An 18,503-nucleotide genomic window follows, 5' to 3' on the forward strand; every position below is an offset into this window, starting at 1 on the left:
TGACTTCATTAAAGAATGTGGATTTAGGTTCCGTGTTTGTGTTACTACTTCAGACGACATTGGCCTTTAAAAATGTCTTGACATTTGTTGTGCTTGTATGAGTGTTTACCTGCACATATGGGTGAAGACTCTGTATACGCCCGGTACCCTCAGAGGTCAGAAGAAGGTGTCGGATCCCTGTAACTGGAACTATAGGCAGTTGTGAGCCACCTTGTGGGTGCTGGGAACTGCACCACGGCCTCTTGAAGAGCAGCAAAGGCTCTGCACTTCTGAGCCATCTCTCCGATCTCCATCACTGATGTTTTAGAGAAACATTTGGAAAAATCAGAACAAGTCCACTGCAATAATATTTTTGTACGACACAGGAATGCAATGAAATCCTGGCCCGAGTGAGATGGTTTTAGGGGATGAGCCTTTGAGAAGTGAGAGGTCTCTTTCCCCATCCACCATGTGAGAGCAAAGCAAAGACATGGCTGTCCCTGAACTGGCCATGAACCCTTATCACACAGACATCAGTACGACCTTTATCGTGGGTTTGACAGGTACCACAAGCATGTGTCTAATGCACCCTGTTGTTTATAAGACGCCCAGCATCCGAAATTCTCTCGATCTAGGTAGCCTGCATTTAGACAGGGCCAGGATTTAGTCAGTCATTGGTCTGACTAGGAGCATCCACATTCAAATCCTGGAAAATGTAAATGATCAGAGAATCAGAGTTAAGTTCCTAACCTCACTAAGGACATCCCTTCCGCTGCATCAAAGGAGATGCTTCTCTGGCCCAATACAGAAAGCCCCAAACTTAAAATGGTTGGACTAAACAGTTTGGGGCAGGGGAAAAAACCCTTACAATGGTGTAAAAATGATATGCATTCAGTAGAAACCATGCTTTCAAATGTTTAATTTGCATTTTTGACTAGGCAAGCAGTATGTGGTAAGATATTCTAGCATGGCACCATGTGGTCTCAAGTGTCAGAAAAATGACACAATGGTATTGTTACCAAGCTGTGAGGTTTGGGAGGTTGGGTGTGTCCGGTGAATTTTTGACTTATGCTGTTTGTAATTTACAGTAGAGCTGTTGGGCACAGCTGCCTTATACAATAGGGAGCTTCTGCAGCCCAGAGGAGGGGAGTCTGTGTACCTCACACATTCCCTTTCCTTGGTGTAACACTTCTGAGTGCATTCTGCAGATCCACTCCTGAGCATTGGCGGGACAGGCACTGGAAAGACCCTGAAGGAGTCTTCCTTGATGTGGTTCACCCCAGACCAAGCTCTTCCTCCTTCAATCACCAGAGTCTTCATCAGTTGGCAAAAGATGAGACATTTTGGAGCACACTTTCCTAAGGACACCCTCAGGAGACTGTTCAGGAATCCCTGTTGTTGAAACCCCGGGAACAAACCGCTGTCTCCCAGAGCCTGGTCCCATGACTCTTCTCTGCAAACTCCACTACATCCAGGCAATAGTGCCTATCAAGATGCTTAGGTTGAGGTAGCACTTAACTGAAGGTGCCAACCCTTCTTCTGAAGAGATGGTGTACCCATCAGAGGGAGAGTTGGGAATCGGTAAGTACATTGCGAAAAAAGCCAGAAAGGGCCTGCATGGCCTTGTGCATCTGTAGCCAGGCCACAGGACCCGGGACACAGTTCTTTGCTTGGCTCATGGTAAGCTAAGTTCTTGGGTCCACCTATAATTCTGTGTCTTGCAAGAAAATTTAGCAGCCTGGCTCAGAATGGTTGTGTTGATTAATCATCCAATCTATAGATTCAGAGATGGAGGCTGGGTAAATCGATTCATTTCCTACAGAGGCAACTGTGAATTTACGTTATGGTCTCACTATGTTGACTGTGACTTCTAGATGTCAGTATTTTTACTTTAGACACTCACTGTTTTGGGTGTCTCCAGAGAGGGGGGTGGGTAACATAGGTCATGCTCAGTAGAGGGATCCAACGCCTTGCACCCTGACTGGTGACAATGGTGGTGTTTGCTCCTGACTATTCATTGGCATCCAAGAAGCCCCCTGGCCTGTTCTGGCCATTTGAATCCGTCTCTGAAGGTAAACCTGAAGGCCTCGGCATTGGAAATTTTTCTAAGCCCCCGTGGGATCGAGGTAGGTATACAGGTAGGACGAAAAACTCACCCAACTGAAGGCATTCCAGGTCTCTTCCAGTGTGACATCAAATTGCCCCGTGTGCACACTCAGCTTGGAGTCTGTGCCTGCGTTCACACCAGCCTGTGATTCTGAGCACACACCAAGCAGAAGTTAAGCACACATGCCAAGCCTACAGTTCTGTGTCCCACCTCTCTTTACCTCTCTCTGTAGCCTTCTCTCGGTGGTTTTTATTAACTGATCAGACTATTTATTATAATTCTTTTTGTCATCAATTCGTGGTTTCTGTGTGCCGGTGTGTGGTGGTGTACGTGCTCGTGTGTGTGTGTGTGTGTGTGTGTGCGCGTGTGCGTGTGTGTGTGCGTGTGTGTGTGTGCATGTGCGTGTGCATGTGCGTGCGCATGCGCGTGCCGGTGTGTGGTGGTGTACGTGCTCGTGTGTGTGTGTGTGTGCGTGTGCGTGTGCATGTGCGTGCGCATGCGCATGCATGTGCATGTGTGCGCCTCTCTGTGTGTGCGCCTCTCTGTGTGTGCATGTGTGGATGGCTAGAGGTCAGAGATGGAGTCTCTTAATGAGCCTGGAGTTCATCAGTTCAACTAGGCTTGTTGGCCAGTGAATTCCAGGGACGTAGGGATCACCTATCTCTGACTCTTCCCTCCTTTCAGTGCTAGACAGGCACACTATTGACTGAACTGTCTCTCTCCAGCGCTACCACTCACTATCTTAAGAGGCAAACTCATGACAGAAACCATCAACTCTTGAAAGAAGCCTCTGCTCTCGGAGACTTGCACTCACGCACTGGGCTGTCCACAGACTGCTGGGTAGGCTGTTCATTGTGGAAGCCACAACCTGCCTCACATAGAGCAGCCTCAACACCTCTCACGTAGTCATTTTTCATGCTAATACGGATGTCATGTTGCCCACGTCATGGCTAGGGATGTGTTTAGTGTGTCGCCTGACTGCTCAAGGGATGGAGCAGTTCACCTCAGTCTTCTTGTTCTACACACCCATGCACACACACACTTTGTGTAGTGCAACTGTGTCTGCAGAGGTCAGAAGAACGTGTAGGGTCCCCTTGTAGTCACAGGCTGTTGTGAGTTGTCCAAAGGGAATGGTTGGAACTGAACTCTGGACCTCTGCAAGAGTAGTATGTGATCTCAACTGCTGAGCCACCTCTTCAGCCCTGTCACTGCTGTTTCTACTGAGCTGCAGCTGCCAGAGCCCCAAGCTCTCAGGCCAGCTCGTGGCTTCTTTGCTGCAAAGGAAAAAGGACAGAACATAAAGACAGAGAGAAGGAAGACTCGGGCCACATGCAGGGTGCAGGGGAAGCCCGTCAGCTGAGGACCTGGCTACTCCCCTGACCATACATGGCGTGGCAGGGGCTTTCCTGGGAGTAGTCTAGCCCTGCCTCCCCCTCGTTCCCAGCTGGTGTCCTACAAATGGGAGACACGGGCGACAGTGCCAGTGAGAGAGAAGTTTGCCAAGGGAGCCTGTCAGAAATGGTAAGTAAGAGTGCGCATCTTTTCTCAGCCTAACCTTTCTTTCTCTCACTGTGAACCAATTCCAAGACTTTAAGGCTCAAGTCTCCCAGGTCAATACATATACCTTATTATATGCTACACATATACATATATAATTTATTATATTATTACAACAAAGGAGGTTGGCTTGTAATTATTTTCCTAAGTGAAAAATATTAATTAAAATAAATTCTCATCCAATATGTGCTGCCCCCACCTCTCACTTGAGGCCAAGCTTTTCTTTCCACCACGGGGATACAGGAGAGGGGTCTCAGCGCTCTCACTTCCTGCTGGATTCCGATCGGCGATCTCATCTGTCCTCGGTCAGTCTTCTACCTGCTGCTTTCTCCGCAGTGTGGACTCCGCCTTTTCTTACTGATGTGTGATGCATCTGGCTGTGACTTGGCCAGGGAAGCTTGCTAAATCAGGAGAAAAATCAGGGTTTTTTTTTTCTTTGTGCAAGTTCTAGAATTTGTAGATACATAAATTCATCTATTTGTCTTTATATATATATGTGTGTATATATACTTAACATATATCGATGTATAATATATATGGTTAAAAGTAAAAGTGAACCCGCCTGGAAGGGGTGAAAGGAGAGGAGAGTATGGCCTCAGGGGCATGTTAAAGTACATTATATATGTATATGAAAATGGCCTTGTGTATAATAGATAGCATTAAAGAATGTAATAGTATATAACAATAAATACAATATATTATGTACAATTTAAAAATTAGGAATGGTTTTAGTTATAAATATTAGTTTATAAGCCCTAATTATTTTTCTACTTATTCTAGGAGAAATAGCACAAAGTAAATATACATGTGTATATATGTATATATATACACATATATGTATATATATATACACACATATATGTATATATATGTGTATATACATGCATGCATATATATGTGTATATATATATATGCCATACTCTTGCCAAATCACGCTTACTTAGTGCCCCATTACTGAAAATTAGATCTGTTTCAGCAGAGTGTCTCAGATGGGTTGAGATAAGGGATTGACTCTCTCATTAATATAATAATCTCAGAGTCAGTCTGAGCCAAGATCAAGTTGTTGAAGGATATACTGCAACAGTTTAGTACTGGAATATCTCTGGTTCAATGCCACCAAAATCTGTGAACTTCTCAGAAAATAACACAGGTGACTGACAGTGGATGAGTAACTGGAGTCCTTATATTAAATATATTCTATATATATGTTTATGTATAAATGTAAAATATTTATACTGAATATATTCAATATATACAAGTGTACATAAATGTGTGTGCATAAAATACTTCTGGCTGAATTTTACCCAGCCTTTACTGAGGAGATCCCAAGGTTTGCCACAGCCCTGGGTGGCTTGGAGGACATTTTGCTGAAGGACATATGTCATAAGCAACTATTGCAGACCTCACATGGGATTTAAAGAGATGGGAGTCACGGGAGTTAGGAAGACCTGAGACCTAACCCAGTGTTTACCACTGACCTCGGAAGGAAGCTAATGTTGGGCTAGGTCTCCTCACCTGGGCTCCGGGGACAGTAGCGCTGCTCTCATGGGAAGTCATCAGAACAGTGCCCATGGCGGACGCTGTCTGCCGCCCCTTTCCCTTCATAAGTAGTAAACTCACGAGGGATACTTGGCGACAGAAGGGTCAAGGGTGTTGTAGTAAAAATTTAATCTCAAATCGGGGTTTCTGCCCCAAACTTGATTATTCAACTCCCAGATAAAAGACACTCAACTTTTATATTTATAATAAGCCTTAATGAGCACTAGAGCTGGGCAGAGTGCTACGCTCTATGCTATAATGTCTACTGCCCTGCCAATAACCCAGGATATGACTGGCCATATTCCATCTGAGCCGTAACCAACTGGCCAGCCCTCATGGCCATGTCGCCATGACCCACCTTCCCTGTTTGTCTTCTATTCTCTCCTACTCTCCCTTTCCCTTTATTCTTCCTCCCTCTGGGAATTGAAACCTCACCTAGCTCTCTTCTGCCCTGCTATAGGCTGTGAGCATCTTTAGTCAACCAATAGTTTTAAGTTAAGAAGGTCACATAGAAGTTTTAAATTAAGAAGGTCACTTTGTGCATGTGCAGATTCTCTCATTCCCTGGGGACATCCAGGCCCTGGGGACCAATGCAGTACATAGCAAAAGACTAAACCTCAACACAAGGGCCCTTAGGAACATTCTATAGCCGTGACACTGACAGACAATTCGGCGTCTTTACTGCGGGTGTTTGACGCTAACAGTTCCACCCAACAAGCACCTACTGAGTGGCTTTCCTATGCCAGGCTCTGTGCTAGACAGACCTTAAAGAACACGACATCATGGGAGCTCCATCAGTGCAGGACACCTGCAGGCTGGAAGGAGCAGCCACAGACAGTGCGTCCCTTGGGTTTTCCTTGGGAAGTGAGCGGGACAGGCATTACCCATTTCCAGACTGGAAAAACTGAGTCAGGATAGAGGGGGCTGTGCGGATATGGAGACCTGAAAGTGTGTCTTCTCCAAGACCACACGACTTCAGAGTGTCAGAGGCTATATCCACACCCACATCAGGTGGCCCAGAGCCCAGGGTCGCCTCAGCGCCACCCGCTCCTACCAGCTGCGTCTCTAGAGGGCTCTGTGCCATCTTTTCCCCGCCATGACAGTATGATACTGTTTCTACAAAATATGAAGGTCTTTCTGAAATTGGCCAAAACCTTCGTCACCCGAATGTCGATAAACAACACACGCAAAGTCCTCCTTGTTCTTTGCAGTCTCTCTCTTCCCTCTCCTCCAAAGGAAGCTTTGTCTGCCTGTGGCCCCCTGACATCACGCCGATGAGATAAGTCTGGACAGCTGCATAGCCTGGTGATCAGCAAGTGTCCTTGGGCACCTGTAGGGCTCGGGGAGCAGGGACATGAAGGGCAGCGGTTGGAGCCCTTGGGCAAGGAGGCCCTGACCTGAGAGACCCAGGTGCCACCAGAAGAAGTTTGTTGATTCACTTGCAGAAACTGAGGTGTGGCACGAAACCCCTGTGGATTGTTAGGGAAATGTCACCAGAGGGCTCCGGTTCTAGTGACAGCTGACTTAGCTGTGTGATGACTCGCTGCTATGCTTGGGCCTTGGGAGTGTCCCCTGTAAAGGGATAATGCACTGTTACTGAGTGGCGGAGCCGTGGGCAGAGTCACCGTTGTGATGGATGGGCCGGATGGGGCCATCTTTATAAAGGATCTAATCTTTAGGGTGGAGTTGCGAAGTTCCCATTCTTCAGCCCATGTGGCTTCCAGCCCACAGGCGAGTGGGTTTTCTTGGTTTTGCATTTGCGGGGTTCTGTGATCAGGACCTGGCCTTGAGCTCTCTGATCTGGACCCAGGACCAGAACAAGATGGCTGTTTCCAGAGAGGAGCTGCAACTGTCCTCACTTGCTCGTGTTGTGACTCCTCGTGGTCCCTGGGTCACTCTCTCCTCCTGTGCAACGAGACCTTTTGCATTCTGGGACACTTCAGGCTTCCTGTGTTCTTTGGGACACTTTAACCTTTTTTTATTATTTCTATTCTTTAATCAAAACTTATTAGTGGGGGAGAGGTGTTCTTGCGCCTTGTCCCTTGTGTGTGAGTTAGAAACAACTCGGTGGAGTCGGTTCTCTCCTGCCATCTTTATGTGGGTCCTGGGGACAGAGCTCAGGTCACTAGGCTTACATAGCAAGTGCTTTGACCTGTCGAGACATTTCTCTGTCCCTAGCTCCACATTTTTATTGTCAGAAAACATTTAATATGAAAATTTAGCAAATGTTTGCTGATTGAGTTGCAGATCCAGTCTTGGGGTGCTGCAGGGGTAATCAAGAGCTAGAAGGCAGGAGGAACAGGGTACCAGGAGATGGGACTAGAGGAGGCCTTAGCCAGGAGCCAAGAATAAAGATGGATGGAAGTCCAGAAGGTAGAAAGAAGAAACAGGGCCAGAATGGGCTGGAGAGATGGCTTAGCGGTTAAGAGGACTGACTGCTCTTCCAAAGGTCCTGAGTTCAAAGCCCTGCAACCACATGGTGGCTCACAACCATCTGTAATGGGATCCAATGCCCTCTGAAGACAGCTACAGTGTACTTACATATAATGATAACTAGATCTTGGGGCCGGAGGAAGCAGAGGTCCTGAGTTCAATTCCCAGCAACCACATGATGGCTCACAACCATCTGTACAGTGTACTCATATACATAAAATAAAGAAACAGGGCCAAAGAAGGCCACTGGCTAAGTCATGGCAGGGTCCAGGAAAGGGACTTGATATTGATAGAAAAAATATGTGCCAATCAGTCCAAACTGGAATGATGGAGAGGGACCGGGGGAGGAGAAAGGAGCCACCAGAGACCTTGGCAGGACCTTATCCTAATAAGAGGCATTTGTGGGAAATTTGGTATGCCGGGGGAGGGGGTGAGGGCGGGTGGTGGAAAGTTTATATATTGATCGTGCACAATTGGGAAGGGTAAGCCAGGTACAGAATGAATCCCGGGGAGAGCTGGGTTAATTAAGTTCAACTTTCTGCTATCCTGATTGGTTCAGCTCACAGCCAGAGCCTTGTCTCAAACTTGGGACCGCCCCCTCCCCGCCCACCCAGCCTCTTCTTTTTCTGGTTAACTCTCCTGGTGAAGTGGTGAATAGTCAGGGCTTAAACCATTCCACTTGGGGGAGCTGATCTGCTGAAAATAGCGCCAAGTACTTCTAAATCCTCACAGTTCTTGGGAAAAGTCACTTTCCAGTGCCTTGATGAACTCCTACTGAGGAGGAGTTCTATTCCTGGCTGGGGAGCTCTCCGCCACCCCAGGCTCCTGCACTGACTATTCTGAGACTGGGAACCGAGAGGCACTGCTGGAGCCCGTCTCTGGGTTCAGTTCATCTTTCCTGACTTGCTGTGGCTCAGAGGCAGAGGTTCGGGGGGTTGCTAACCATTCCTGGGAGTTTTACTGTTCTTTTTCTCTCTTGCAGAATTTTTCACTGATCTTTACACTGCCGTCGAATACAGTAAGTAGAGTGGTTAGACCCCTGTCTCCAGGCAAGCCAGTGAAGGTCAAAGGACTCACGGTGGGACTCCAGACCCCTGCCCCACGTGCACTGAATAGAAAGTATAGTCTGTGTTGAGCAATGTTTGTTTTAATTTAAAGTATTCCCTCCCTCTCTGGTGTGCGTGTGCGTGCGCGTGTGTGTGCATGTGTGTGTGTGTGCGTGTGCGTGTGCGTGTGCGTGTGCGTGTGCGTGTGTGTGTGTGTGTGTGTGTGATGAGTGTACATGTACCATGATATGCGTACGGAAGTGAAGACAACTTACTGGAGCAAGTCAGTTCTCTCTTTCCAACCTGTGGGTTTTTAAACAGCAGGAACAACAAAAAGTATAAAAATACATTTTGAAAAAGAAAATCAAATCCCTTAAATTCCCATCAGCAGAAAACACCCTGGGCAACGCCCCCTGCTGTCTGATTTTACAAGCAGCAGCGCTCCCTGCTGACTTTAGATGCAGCAGCGCCCCCTGCTGTCTGACTTTATATATGCAGCGGCATCCCCTGCTGTCTTGACTACAAATACTCTGAACTTGTTCTTCCTTCTGCATGTTCTTACTCTATGCATAAGCCTGTGCCATCAGTATTTATAACCACAAGAGAGGATAGTCACGTGTTATTCTTCAAGTGGTTTGTTTATATAATGAGTTCCAGATAGACTGTGTGATGGACATCATTATAGATGGGACTTGTTGGTAGTTTCTCTTTTTGAGACAAGAGTTCTGGTGTAGATCTGATTGGCCCTGAACCTACAATGCTTTCACCTCCTAGTGCAAGGATAACAGGCATGTGCCTCCATATCTGGCTGCATCTGTATTTGAGATAAGTTTCTTAGTGTGGAATGCGGAAAGGGATGATTGGGCCAATCTGAATTTGCCCATAGCCCAGGACAGTCTTGAACTCAAGATCTCTCTGCCTTCCAAGTGCTGAATTTAAAGGTGTGCACCTCACTATAGCTGGCACATTTTTATTTTTTGCCCTAATAAGCCCAAGTAAATTTCTATACTTTGAAGACAGAATGCTTTATCTGAAATAATGGTAGACTCTTCCCAACGTCCTCAGAAAGACAATACTTTTCAGGAGGACACTGCAGGATCCCAGTAATATGAAAAAGTGTGGGGTTGTATTTACATGAAAGTAGTCATGTCCTGGACAACAGACAACACTGCCACCATCCATGATGGGACAGAGGCCAGTTTTGGAGTCCAAATGCTCAAGTTCAGGTTAGATTTATCCATGGCCATTGTAGTCATCAAAGTCACTGAGAGGATTACATTTAAAAAAGACCAGACTAGTACTGTGAATGCTTTAAAGGAGTGACATGAGGTCATGATTATGGTGCTCATGTGATCCTTAAAAAAACCCTCTTTAATTATTTTTCCTTTTCCATTTTTATGTCTGTATATGTGGTATGCATGAATGTGTATACATGTTTCACATATACGTGGGCACGTGTGTGTGTGTGTGTGTGTGTGTGTGCATGTGCATGTGGAGGTTCATGGTTGATGTCAGGAGTCATCCTCTATGACTCTTCAACCTTATTCATTGATGCAAGGCCTCTCAATCAAACCCAGAACTTGCTGGTGTGGATATGATTAGTCTTGCTACCCAGCTTGCTCTAGGAATCCCTTCTCTGCCTTCTGAACCTGAAGTTATGGAAGGTCATGACTTCCGCCAGACAGTTACATGGGTTCTGGGGATCTGAACTCTGGTCCTAGAGTTAACCACTGAACATCCCCTTAGCCACTGCGTACCCTGTTTCAGCTGGCAAAGCGGGATGAGACCCCACAGCTTCTGTGCAGAGGAAGAAGCCTCCCACAGCAGGCGGAGTAAGCCTCCAACCTGCAGTCATTATATCTCTGTTTATCGTGATAGGAATCCCAGGTACTATGTATGAGCCAGTATCCTACCTCTGAGGCCCTAGGCCCCAAGCCCCAGGATGACTCCATGTGACAGGCTACACAGTTGCTCATGTGATGCTTTGTTCCCAGAGATGCACTTGAACTACCTCAAACAGGAGTGAGAGGTGGCATCTCTCCTTCCTCAAGCCAAGATGTCAACCTGAATGATGTACTCTTCAGTGTGGGTGCCACCCAGGTCCATGGACGACCTACAGATTGCTCTACTGCGTGTGTGGACGCAGACATGGCTTCCTTAAGAAGCCTCCTTATAAAGCCTTACTGCAGTTTATATTTTCTCCTAGTGGGGACAAGCGGGCTGAAGTGTGCTGGCCTCAGCATGAAGGCTAGAGACAGGAGATGTAGAATGCATTACGGTGATCCATCAGGTAGATAGTGATGAAGTCACTTGACTTTTGGAATTAATTTTTCTTGCAGCCTGACTTCACTCTGATTCGTCCTTGGGAAGCAGCCACTCAAGGCTCTGCTTGTAGTCACTGCTGTCAATCGGTTAGAGGGAAGATGTTCTTCAGGAATTTGACTCCGTGGTTGACGGGGTGCTTTGCATGATGTGTGCTCAACAGATTTTGTTTTCTTATATAGCATGTTCTCTCCTTTCACACAGACTTCCTCTCCAGTTGCCACCAGTGCCAAAGCCACAGTAAGTGTCCACTCCCATGACCAAGCCTTGGTTCTGTCGTCCACAGCACGAGGGTACAGTGCTCTTCCCGTCTCTTGCATTTGTTTTGAGGATTGAAGTTTGACTTGTGAGCTGTCCTCAAGTCCAGGACTAGACTCAAAAATTATTCCCATGACCAACCCTGCTCAAAAACAACAGAGAGACTGTGAAACCACAGGCCCCAGTCTCTGCTCAAAAACAACAGAATGAAACCACAGGCCCTGGGGCTGGAGAGATGCTCAGCAGTGAAGAACACTTACCTAAGACCCCTGCTCGGTTCCCAGCACCCACATGGTGACTCCCAACTGCCTGTAACCTAGGTCCTGAGGTTCTTACGTCCAAAGGCTCCTGCATGCATGAGGTGTACACACACACACACACACACACACACACACACACACATTAAACAAATAAGTAGATAAAAAACAAGCAAGCAAGCAAGCAAACACACAGAAACAAATTCACAGAGCATGGAGAAAAGCAGCCAGGGATAGAAGAGTCCATACCTATGTTGGACTGTATACATCTGTATGTTGGAAACCAGACAAGAGGCATCTAGAGTGATAGACTTCAGGGTGGTGGTCGCATGTAAGGGATGGGGAAAATTCTAGTTCTTGATCTGAGCATCAGTTTTATGTGTGAAATGGCATTCTGCAAAGAGTCCTCATTCTGTGTATTTGTAACAATGGGTTTTCACACCCTGCTAGCGTTATATTTGTAGCGTGTTTATAGGAATGTGCACGTCATCTTTTTTTTTTTTTTTTTTTTTTTTTTTTTTTTTTTTTTTTTTGGTTTTTCTAGACAGGGTTTCTCTGTGTAGCTCTGGCTGTCCTGGAACTCACTCCATAGGCCAGGCTGGACCAGGCTGGCCTCGAACCCAGAAATCCACCTGCCTCTGCCTCCCAGAGTGCTGGAATTAAAGGCACACACTACCACTGCCTGGTGCATGTCATCTTTAGTACTTCCATAAATGTTGCAACCCTGAAACCTTGTGGTGCTACAAGCGTGTCTGTTACCATTCAGATCAAAGTGGATGATTGAAAGCTGGATCATGCAACCAACATAAATGTTTTCAAAATAGCAGCAGATGGCATGGGATGTACGAACAGCGCTGACTTTTTGTTTCTCTATCTAGGTTGTTCTTTTTAATATAATATTTTATTTGTCCTTTTAGAATTTTGTGCATGCACACAATGTATTTCAATATATCCATCCCCCACCTTCAACTCCAGCTCCCCTTAAATTCCCCTCCATCCCCTTTCCCTCGAACTTCATGTCCTTTTATTTTATTTTTTTAATTAACTGCCAACCACTGTGGTATGGCCTACCCACCAGGGACCAAACCTCTGGAGAAAACTGGCTCTCGCTCTGCTGAAAGCCATTAACTGCTGGCATCTCCTCAGCCAGCCGTGGGAGCTCACGTGGCCCGCCCTGAGCTCCCCTAGACCGTAGACTAGTTTGGCCTTGTGCGGACAGCACAATTGCCATGAACTCACCTGTGGGATGCTCCAGTCTTGAGTGTAAGACACGGATTCCCCAGTCTCTCCTGACTTCTGGCCCTTCTACCTTTTCTCCCCACTCTTCTCAAACATTCCTGGAGCCTCAGAGAAGACAAAATATAGACATCCCAGTCACAAGCAAGCACTCCATAGACATGCCTTCTCTGCACTTTGGCTAGTTGTAAATCTCTATATTAACCATTCTCCACAGGGGGGAAAAAAAGGGCTTTGACTTTTTCAGACTGAAGACAATTGGGATCATGGCATTTAACTGTGGCTCTGAACTGTACCTTGGCTTTTCTTCTTCTGAAGGGTAGTTTGTGCTTCTGTTCCGTGAGGCTCCTGTTCAAATCAGTTGTCCATTGTTTTAGTAGATGATCAGCATTCCAAATGGGCTTAAACTACATAATTAGATCCTGGAAGAACAAGTCATCAGTCATACACAGTACAAATATCTTTTGAAATGTTTCATTTCTCCATTGCAGCCAGGACCCATGCACCTTTTTTGTTTATTATTTTTTTTCAAGACAGGGTTTCTCTGTGTAGCCCTGGCTGTCCTGGAACTCACTCTATAGAACAGGCTGGCCTCGAACTCAGAAATCCGCCTGCCTCTGCCTCCCAAGTGCTGGGATTACAGGCATGCGCCACCACCGCCCGGCTTGCTTGTTTATTTTAATCACTGAATATATCCTCTATTTTGTTTTGCTTGTTGAGATGGGGTTTCTCAGAGTAACCAGCCCTGGCTGTCCTGGACTTGCTTTGTAGACAGGCCAGCCTCAAACTCACAGAGATTTGCTTGCCTCTGCCTTGTGAATGCTGGGATTAAACGTATGTGCTGCAATGCCTGCTGTCTCCTCTGTTCTTGAAGAATCTGGGCTTTTCTGACTCCGTTTTATCTCTCTGGGGCAGGACTGTGGTCCCTCTATTGGACTAGCAGCCGGAATCCCGTCCCTGCTGGCAACAGCCCTGCTGGTGGCTTTTCTGTTTACCTTGATCCAGCGAAGAAGAACCGTCGATGAGCCTGTGGAGGTGAGATTAGCCCAAGGAGGTGATGTCTGCTTCTTTGCCGGTGAATGTGTAGCTTGAGTCAGTTCCTCAGTGCACTGCCCCTGCCTGGCATTAGCACGTCAGAACTCAGGGCCTGTGTTATTTCTGAGGTCAAGGCAGTAAATATTTCTGCTCTGTGATGTCCTTTGTCAGTAGATTCAGGCAGAGCTGATTTGCACATAACTCCTTGGTTGCTTGAGCAAATCTCTGGCAATAAGATGACATTCAGGGTGGCAAAAAATAGGAATGGAGGGAGATGACTGGTGCTGTGCAAACATGTCTGTGCAGTGGGGTGCCATCTACACCGAGGGAGGGAAAGGGCACAAGCCTCATCATCAGATGGTAAGAACATGAGGGAAGGCAAGAGACAGAGAGCAATGAAGTATCTATGGGAGGAGTATGGTGAGACCACAGCCCTGCCCACGCCTGTGTCTAAATGGGCATGACTTACATACCAGAGGATGTGCACACACCCCTGATGTCCCACCTGACCAGGTGGGGGGTGGGGGGATGAGGTAGGGCGGCTCAAGGGTTTGTCACACTGTTCAAAATGGTACTTAAAACTTTGGCTTCTGGAATCTCCAGCAACAGTTTAACATGTCTTTTGGTAACGGGCACCTGAAACCACTGTGAGTGCACAGGGGGATGGTTGTAACTACACATAGGCTACTGTGGGAGTAGAGCACAGGGGACCCAGCTGTCAGCTCATGGCCAGTCTGCTTTCGTGTCTGCTCCGGACGGATGCCTCTTGAGTCTGTTCATTTAGCTCACAGCGGGCTCTTATATGTGTGTTCACTTTTAAAGGCTACTGGCAATTCTGATGTGCACTGTGGTTTAAAACACAAGGATTTGAATGATGACAGCTGTGGCCCTTCCCATACATACATGCATACATACATACATACGTGCATACATGCATACATTTATTAATGTTTTTATCTTTAACCATTTTAGGAGACTGAGGCACCATGTGAAATTTCAGAACTCTATGACAATCCCAAAACATCTGAGGTAAGCGCTTTTGATTATAATCCCTGCAGGTGATTGAAAGTGTAGCAATCAATGTAAGGGTTTTAAGTGTGCACTTGTGCAAACGTGAGACCCTGTGGTAGGGAGGCCAGCCAAATGTGTGAAAGGAGCTGTCCGGTGTGTGTACTGACCAGGGAGGGAGTCAAAGCTGATTTAGTATTAGAACACCAGGGGCTGGGCTGTAGCTTAGTGGCAAAGTGCTGTCTCAGCATGCAGATGTCACCAGGTTTTGTGCCCAGTACTGAAAACTAATATAGCAGCGGCAGGAAAGGAAATCAACGTTATAATTTATTTACTTGACAAAAGAAACAGATGTGTGACTATCTTAATAGGAAAGAGAAGTTTTGTTAAAAGATAAGTCACTTGTGATAAAGCTGTTTTACTTATTTAGTGCATATACAGTGTGTGTGTGTGTGTGTGTGTGTGTGTGTGTGTGTGTGTGTGTGTATTTGTTACTGTCCTCTGCTGATGCTGGCCCACAAGCTCCCGGGGAGTCTCCTGACTCTGCCTCCTAACTCCCCGAACAAGTGCTGGGACTGCAGGTGCTTGTACTTTGTCTGGTTTTTATGTGGGTACTGGAGATTCAAACTCAGATCCTTACCCTTGCTAGCAAGCACCATTTTCCCCCAGCCCTTGACATGGACTTTTTTTTAAAGATTCATTTATTTATTTAATGTATGTGAGTACACTGTAGATGTCTTCAGACGCAACCAGAAGATGGTTGTGAGCCACCATGTGGTTGCTGGGAATTGAACTCAGGACCTCTGGAAGAGAACTCAGTGCTCTTAACTGCTGAGCCATCTCTCCAGGCCCCAACATGGACTTTCAAAGCTAAGCAGGAACTTAACTTGAAAAGTGGCACCCAAGAGAATATGTCTTTAAGATCAGAAGTGACTCAAGATTGTCCATCACTTGCATTCAGCACTGGACTTGAGGTCCTAACCTACACAATGGGATAAGAAAAAGCACATATAACATTGAAAAGGAAGAAGTAAAATTACCATAATTTGTAGGTGCTATATGGCTGCCAACATATAAAAACTCAATAATCTACAGATAAATTTTTAAACTTAGAAAAATAGTCAATTATGTCTATTGTAAATAAAAGTAATACACAGGATTTAGTTTTGAGGTGTAACACCTCACTATGCATGATCAAAGACCTGGGTTTGATTTCCAGCACTGATAAAATTCAAAAGCAGTATGTATTTCTTAATATCAATAGCTATGATATTAGAAAAAGCTATGTCTTCAGACATACCAGAAGAGGGAGTCAGATCCGTTACAGATGGTTGTGAGCCACCATAATTAGAAAAAAATTAGCTATGAGTTAGAAAAAGGAATTTCATAAAATCCTATTTTTCAGTGGTAATAAAATACATAGAGTACTAAAGAGTAAATCTGATCAAATATCTAATCCTATCATAGAAATCATAAAACTTAGTAGAAGACATTCAACAATAGCTAAGTTACGGCGGTTATACACTGTGGTCCTGGATAGGGATACTCAGCAGCATAAAGATGTCAGCTGCCACAAATTCCTGGTACTTTTAGTATCTCTATAATCAGTGTAATCGTGGAGCTACAGAAATGGCTCAGCAGTCATAAGTGCTTTTTCAGAAGACCTGGATTCAGTTTCTAGACCATCATAGCTGCTCACAGCAGCCTATTGTTTGAATTCTAGCATATCTGCAGTCTTCTGACCTCCTTGGATAGCAGGCATGTGCATTTAGGCAAAACATTCATACACATAGACAATTTTAAATTAAAATAAATTTGGGCTGGAGAGATGGCTCAGCGGTTAAGAGCACTGACTGCTCTTCCAGAGACCCTGAGTTCAATTCCCAGCAACCACATGGTGACTCACGACCATCTGTAATGGAATCTGATGCCCTCTTCTGACGTGTGACTGAAGACAGCGACAGTGTACTCATATAAACAAAATAAATCTTTAAAAAAATTAAAATAAATTTATTTGTGATATAAATCCTAACACATTTTCAATAAACGTAGTAAGGTTCTAAAGCTTATAAGGAACAAAACCCGAGAAGACCAATAAATGAACATGGAGGACAAGGGAGAAGAGAAGCAAGAGAGTCACTTTGAACCCACCCAGATCAATGTCATATTAGATATAAATAGCTTAAGTGGCTTCACTTACATGGCAGAGATAGTTGGGTTGGCTATAAAAGTAATACCCAACTTTATAAAAACCTACAGAACAACACTTTCTCAATATAAAGTCTATATTGAGAATATAAATAATATATTAATATAATATATATACTAATATAAATAATAAATTAAAAGTTAAAAGATGGAGACAGTCTGCCAACAATAATTAGCCAGAGAGTTGTATGGCCTGAAGACCCCTTGAAGACAACAAGCTCAGGCAGTCATCACAGCCGCTTATTTCCTGACCCTCCCTCAAGGGTCAGTGTTTTTACTCTCTGATTCCCATTGTCTTGCCAACCATTGTTTCAAATGTTTGGTCTGAATTTTGCTGTTTCCATTCAAGGATCAATATGGTTGTTTGAGTTCATCTTAGCAAGAAGCAGGAGTCTCTACTATATCATTTTAAAAATCTGTTTGTGTTCTCAAGAATCCTAGGCGGTCACCCACACATGAAATGAACCCACGAGGCAACCAAGAAGGTCACATATATGTGAAGACTGTCTCGGGAAGTGAAGAGCCCCTGCCCGACACCTACCGTCCTCGTGAAGAAATAGAGAGAAGAAGAGGACTTTGGTGGCTTGTGCCCAGGCTGAGCCTAGAATGATGTCACTGCATCGGGGAGCAGACCCAGAGCGGGAACAAAGCTGAAAACCTGGGGTCTGTGCTCGGCGTCCGAGCCTGGAGAAGTAAGGAGCCAGTCGCCTCTCGTTCCACATCGATTTCATTTGCAGATCCAGGGCACATTTGGCTGCCTTGCCCCTTTAGCGGACAACTGCAGTCAGGATCATTCGATCTCAGACCTTGCGTTGTAATCAGCAATGCAACCTGGGTGAGTTGCTCATGCATCCAGATGAGCCCTGTACGTCCTATTTCTGAATCTAGAGAAGTCTGCCTTTGGGAAATGGCTTGACTCCTGAGTGTCCCGCCTTCTCCTCTACCTGTTCCAAATGTTATCATTAAAAATAATAATAATAATAACAAAGCATTGGGAGTTGGCTTTTTGGGGTGTATTGACCAAGGCCAGCTTGGCATAAGTTAGGACATGAATAGAACTTAACAGAAGACATGTGAAAGAAACCATTTCTTCCCTTTGAATATCTCAGGATAAGGCTCACATGGAGTCATATATGCTTCAACACAAGAAAGTGTGCGGCTGATTGGTGTCACGTGGCTGAGAATGAGATATGCGGTCCCTGGTCAGACATGCTGCTAAGTACTTCTGAGGATTCTGATGAGCTCACCTACCCTCCCCCAAGCCTGTTTGGGGTTTTATAAAAGAGGGAAGAATATTCTGTGCTTCATTTGGCCATTGGAAAAGTGACAAAAGGAATAAAGGAATTGATTTTTACTTAGTAGACTCTAGAGATAACAGTCCTCCTCCTTACCCAGCTCTTCCCACCTCTTCCCATCCTACTTGTTACCCATAGTCACAAAGTCAACAAGGAATTCTAAACCTTCTCTGTGGCCTGCTGTCCAAAATTTTAACATTTAAAAATAACTCTAGTGGTCACT

The 18,503-nt window shown here is 45.5% G+C and overlaps 1 protein-coding gene across 1 annotated transcript; it reads left to right on the forward strand.

Annotated features, from left to right (window-relative positions):
* The first annotated feature begins 1,969 nt into the window (after positions 1-1,969).
* Opalin (oligodendrocytic myelin paranodal and inner loop protein) lies at positions 1,970-17,869 on the forward strand. The gene is made up of 6 exons (XM_052182129.1): positions 1,970-2,105; positions 8,437-8,633; positions 11,188-11,223; positions 13,650-13,769; positions 14,742-14,798; positions 17,419-17,869. Exons 1-6 carry the CDS (start codon positions 1,970-1,972, stop codon positions 17,593-17,595), a joined length of 723 nt encoding a protein of 240 aa, XP_052038089.1. The 3' UTR covers positions 17,596-17,869.
* The last annotated feature ends 634 nt before the right edge of the window (positions 17,870-18,503 follow it).

This window comes from Apodemus sylvaticus, chromosome 1, assembly GCF_947179515.1.
Source record: "Apodemus sylvaticus chromosome 1, mApoSyl1.1, whole genome shotgun sequence".
Classification (NCBI taxonomy): Eukaryota; Metazoa; Chordata; class Mammalia; order Rodentia; family Muridae; genus Apodemus; species Apodemus sylvaticus.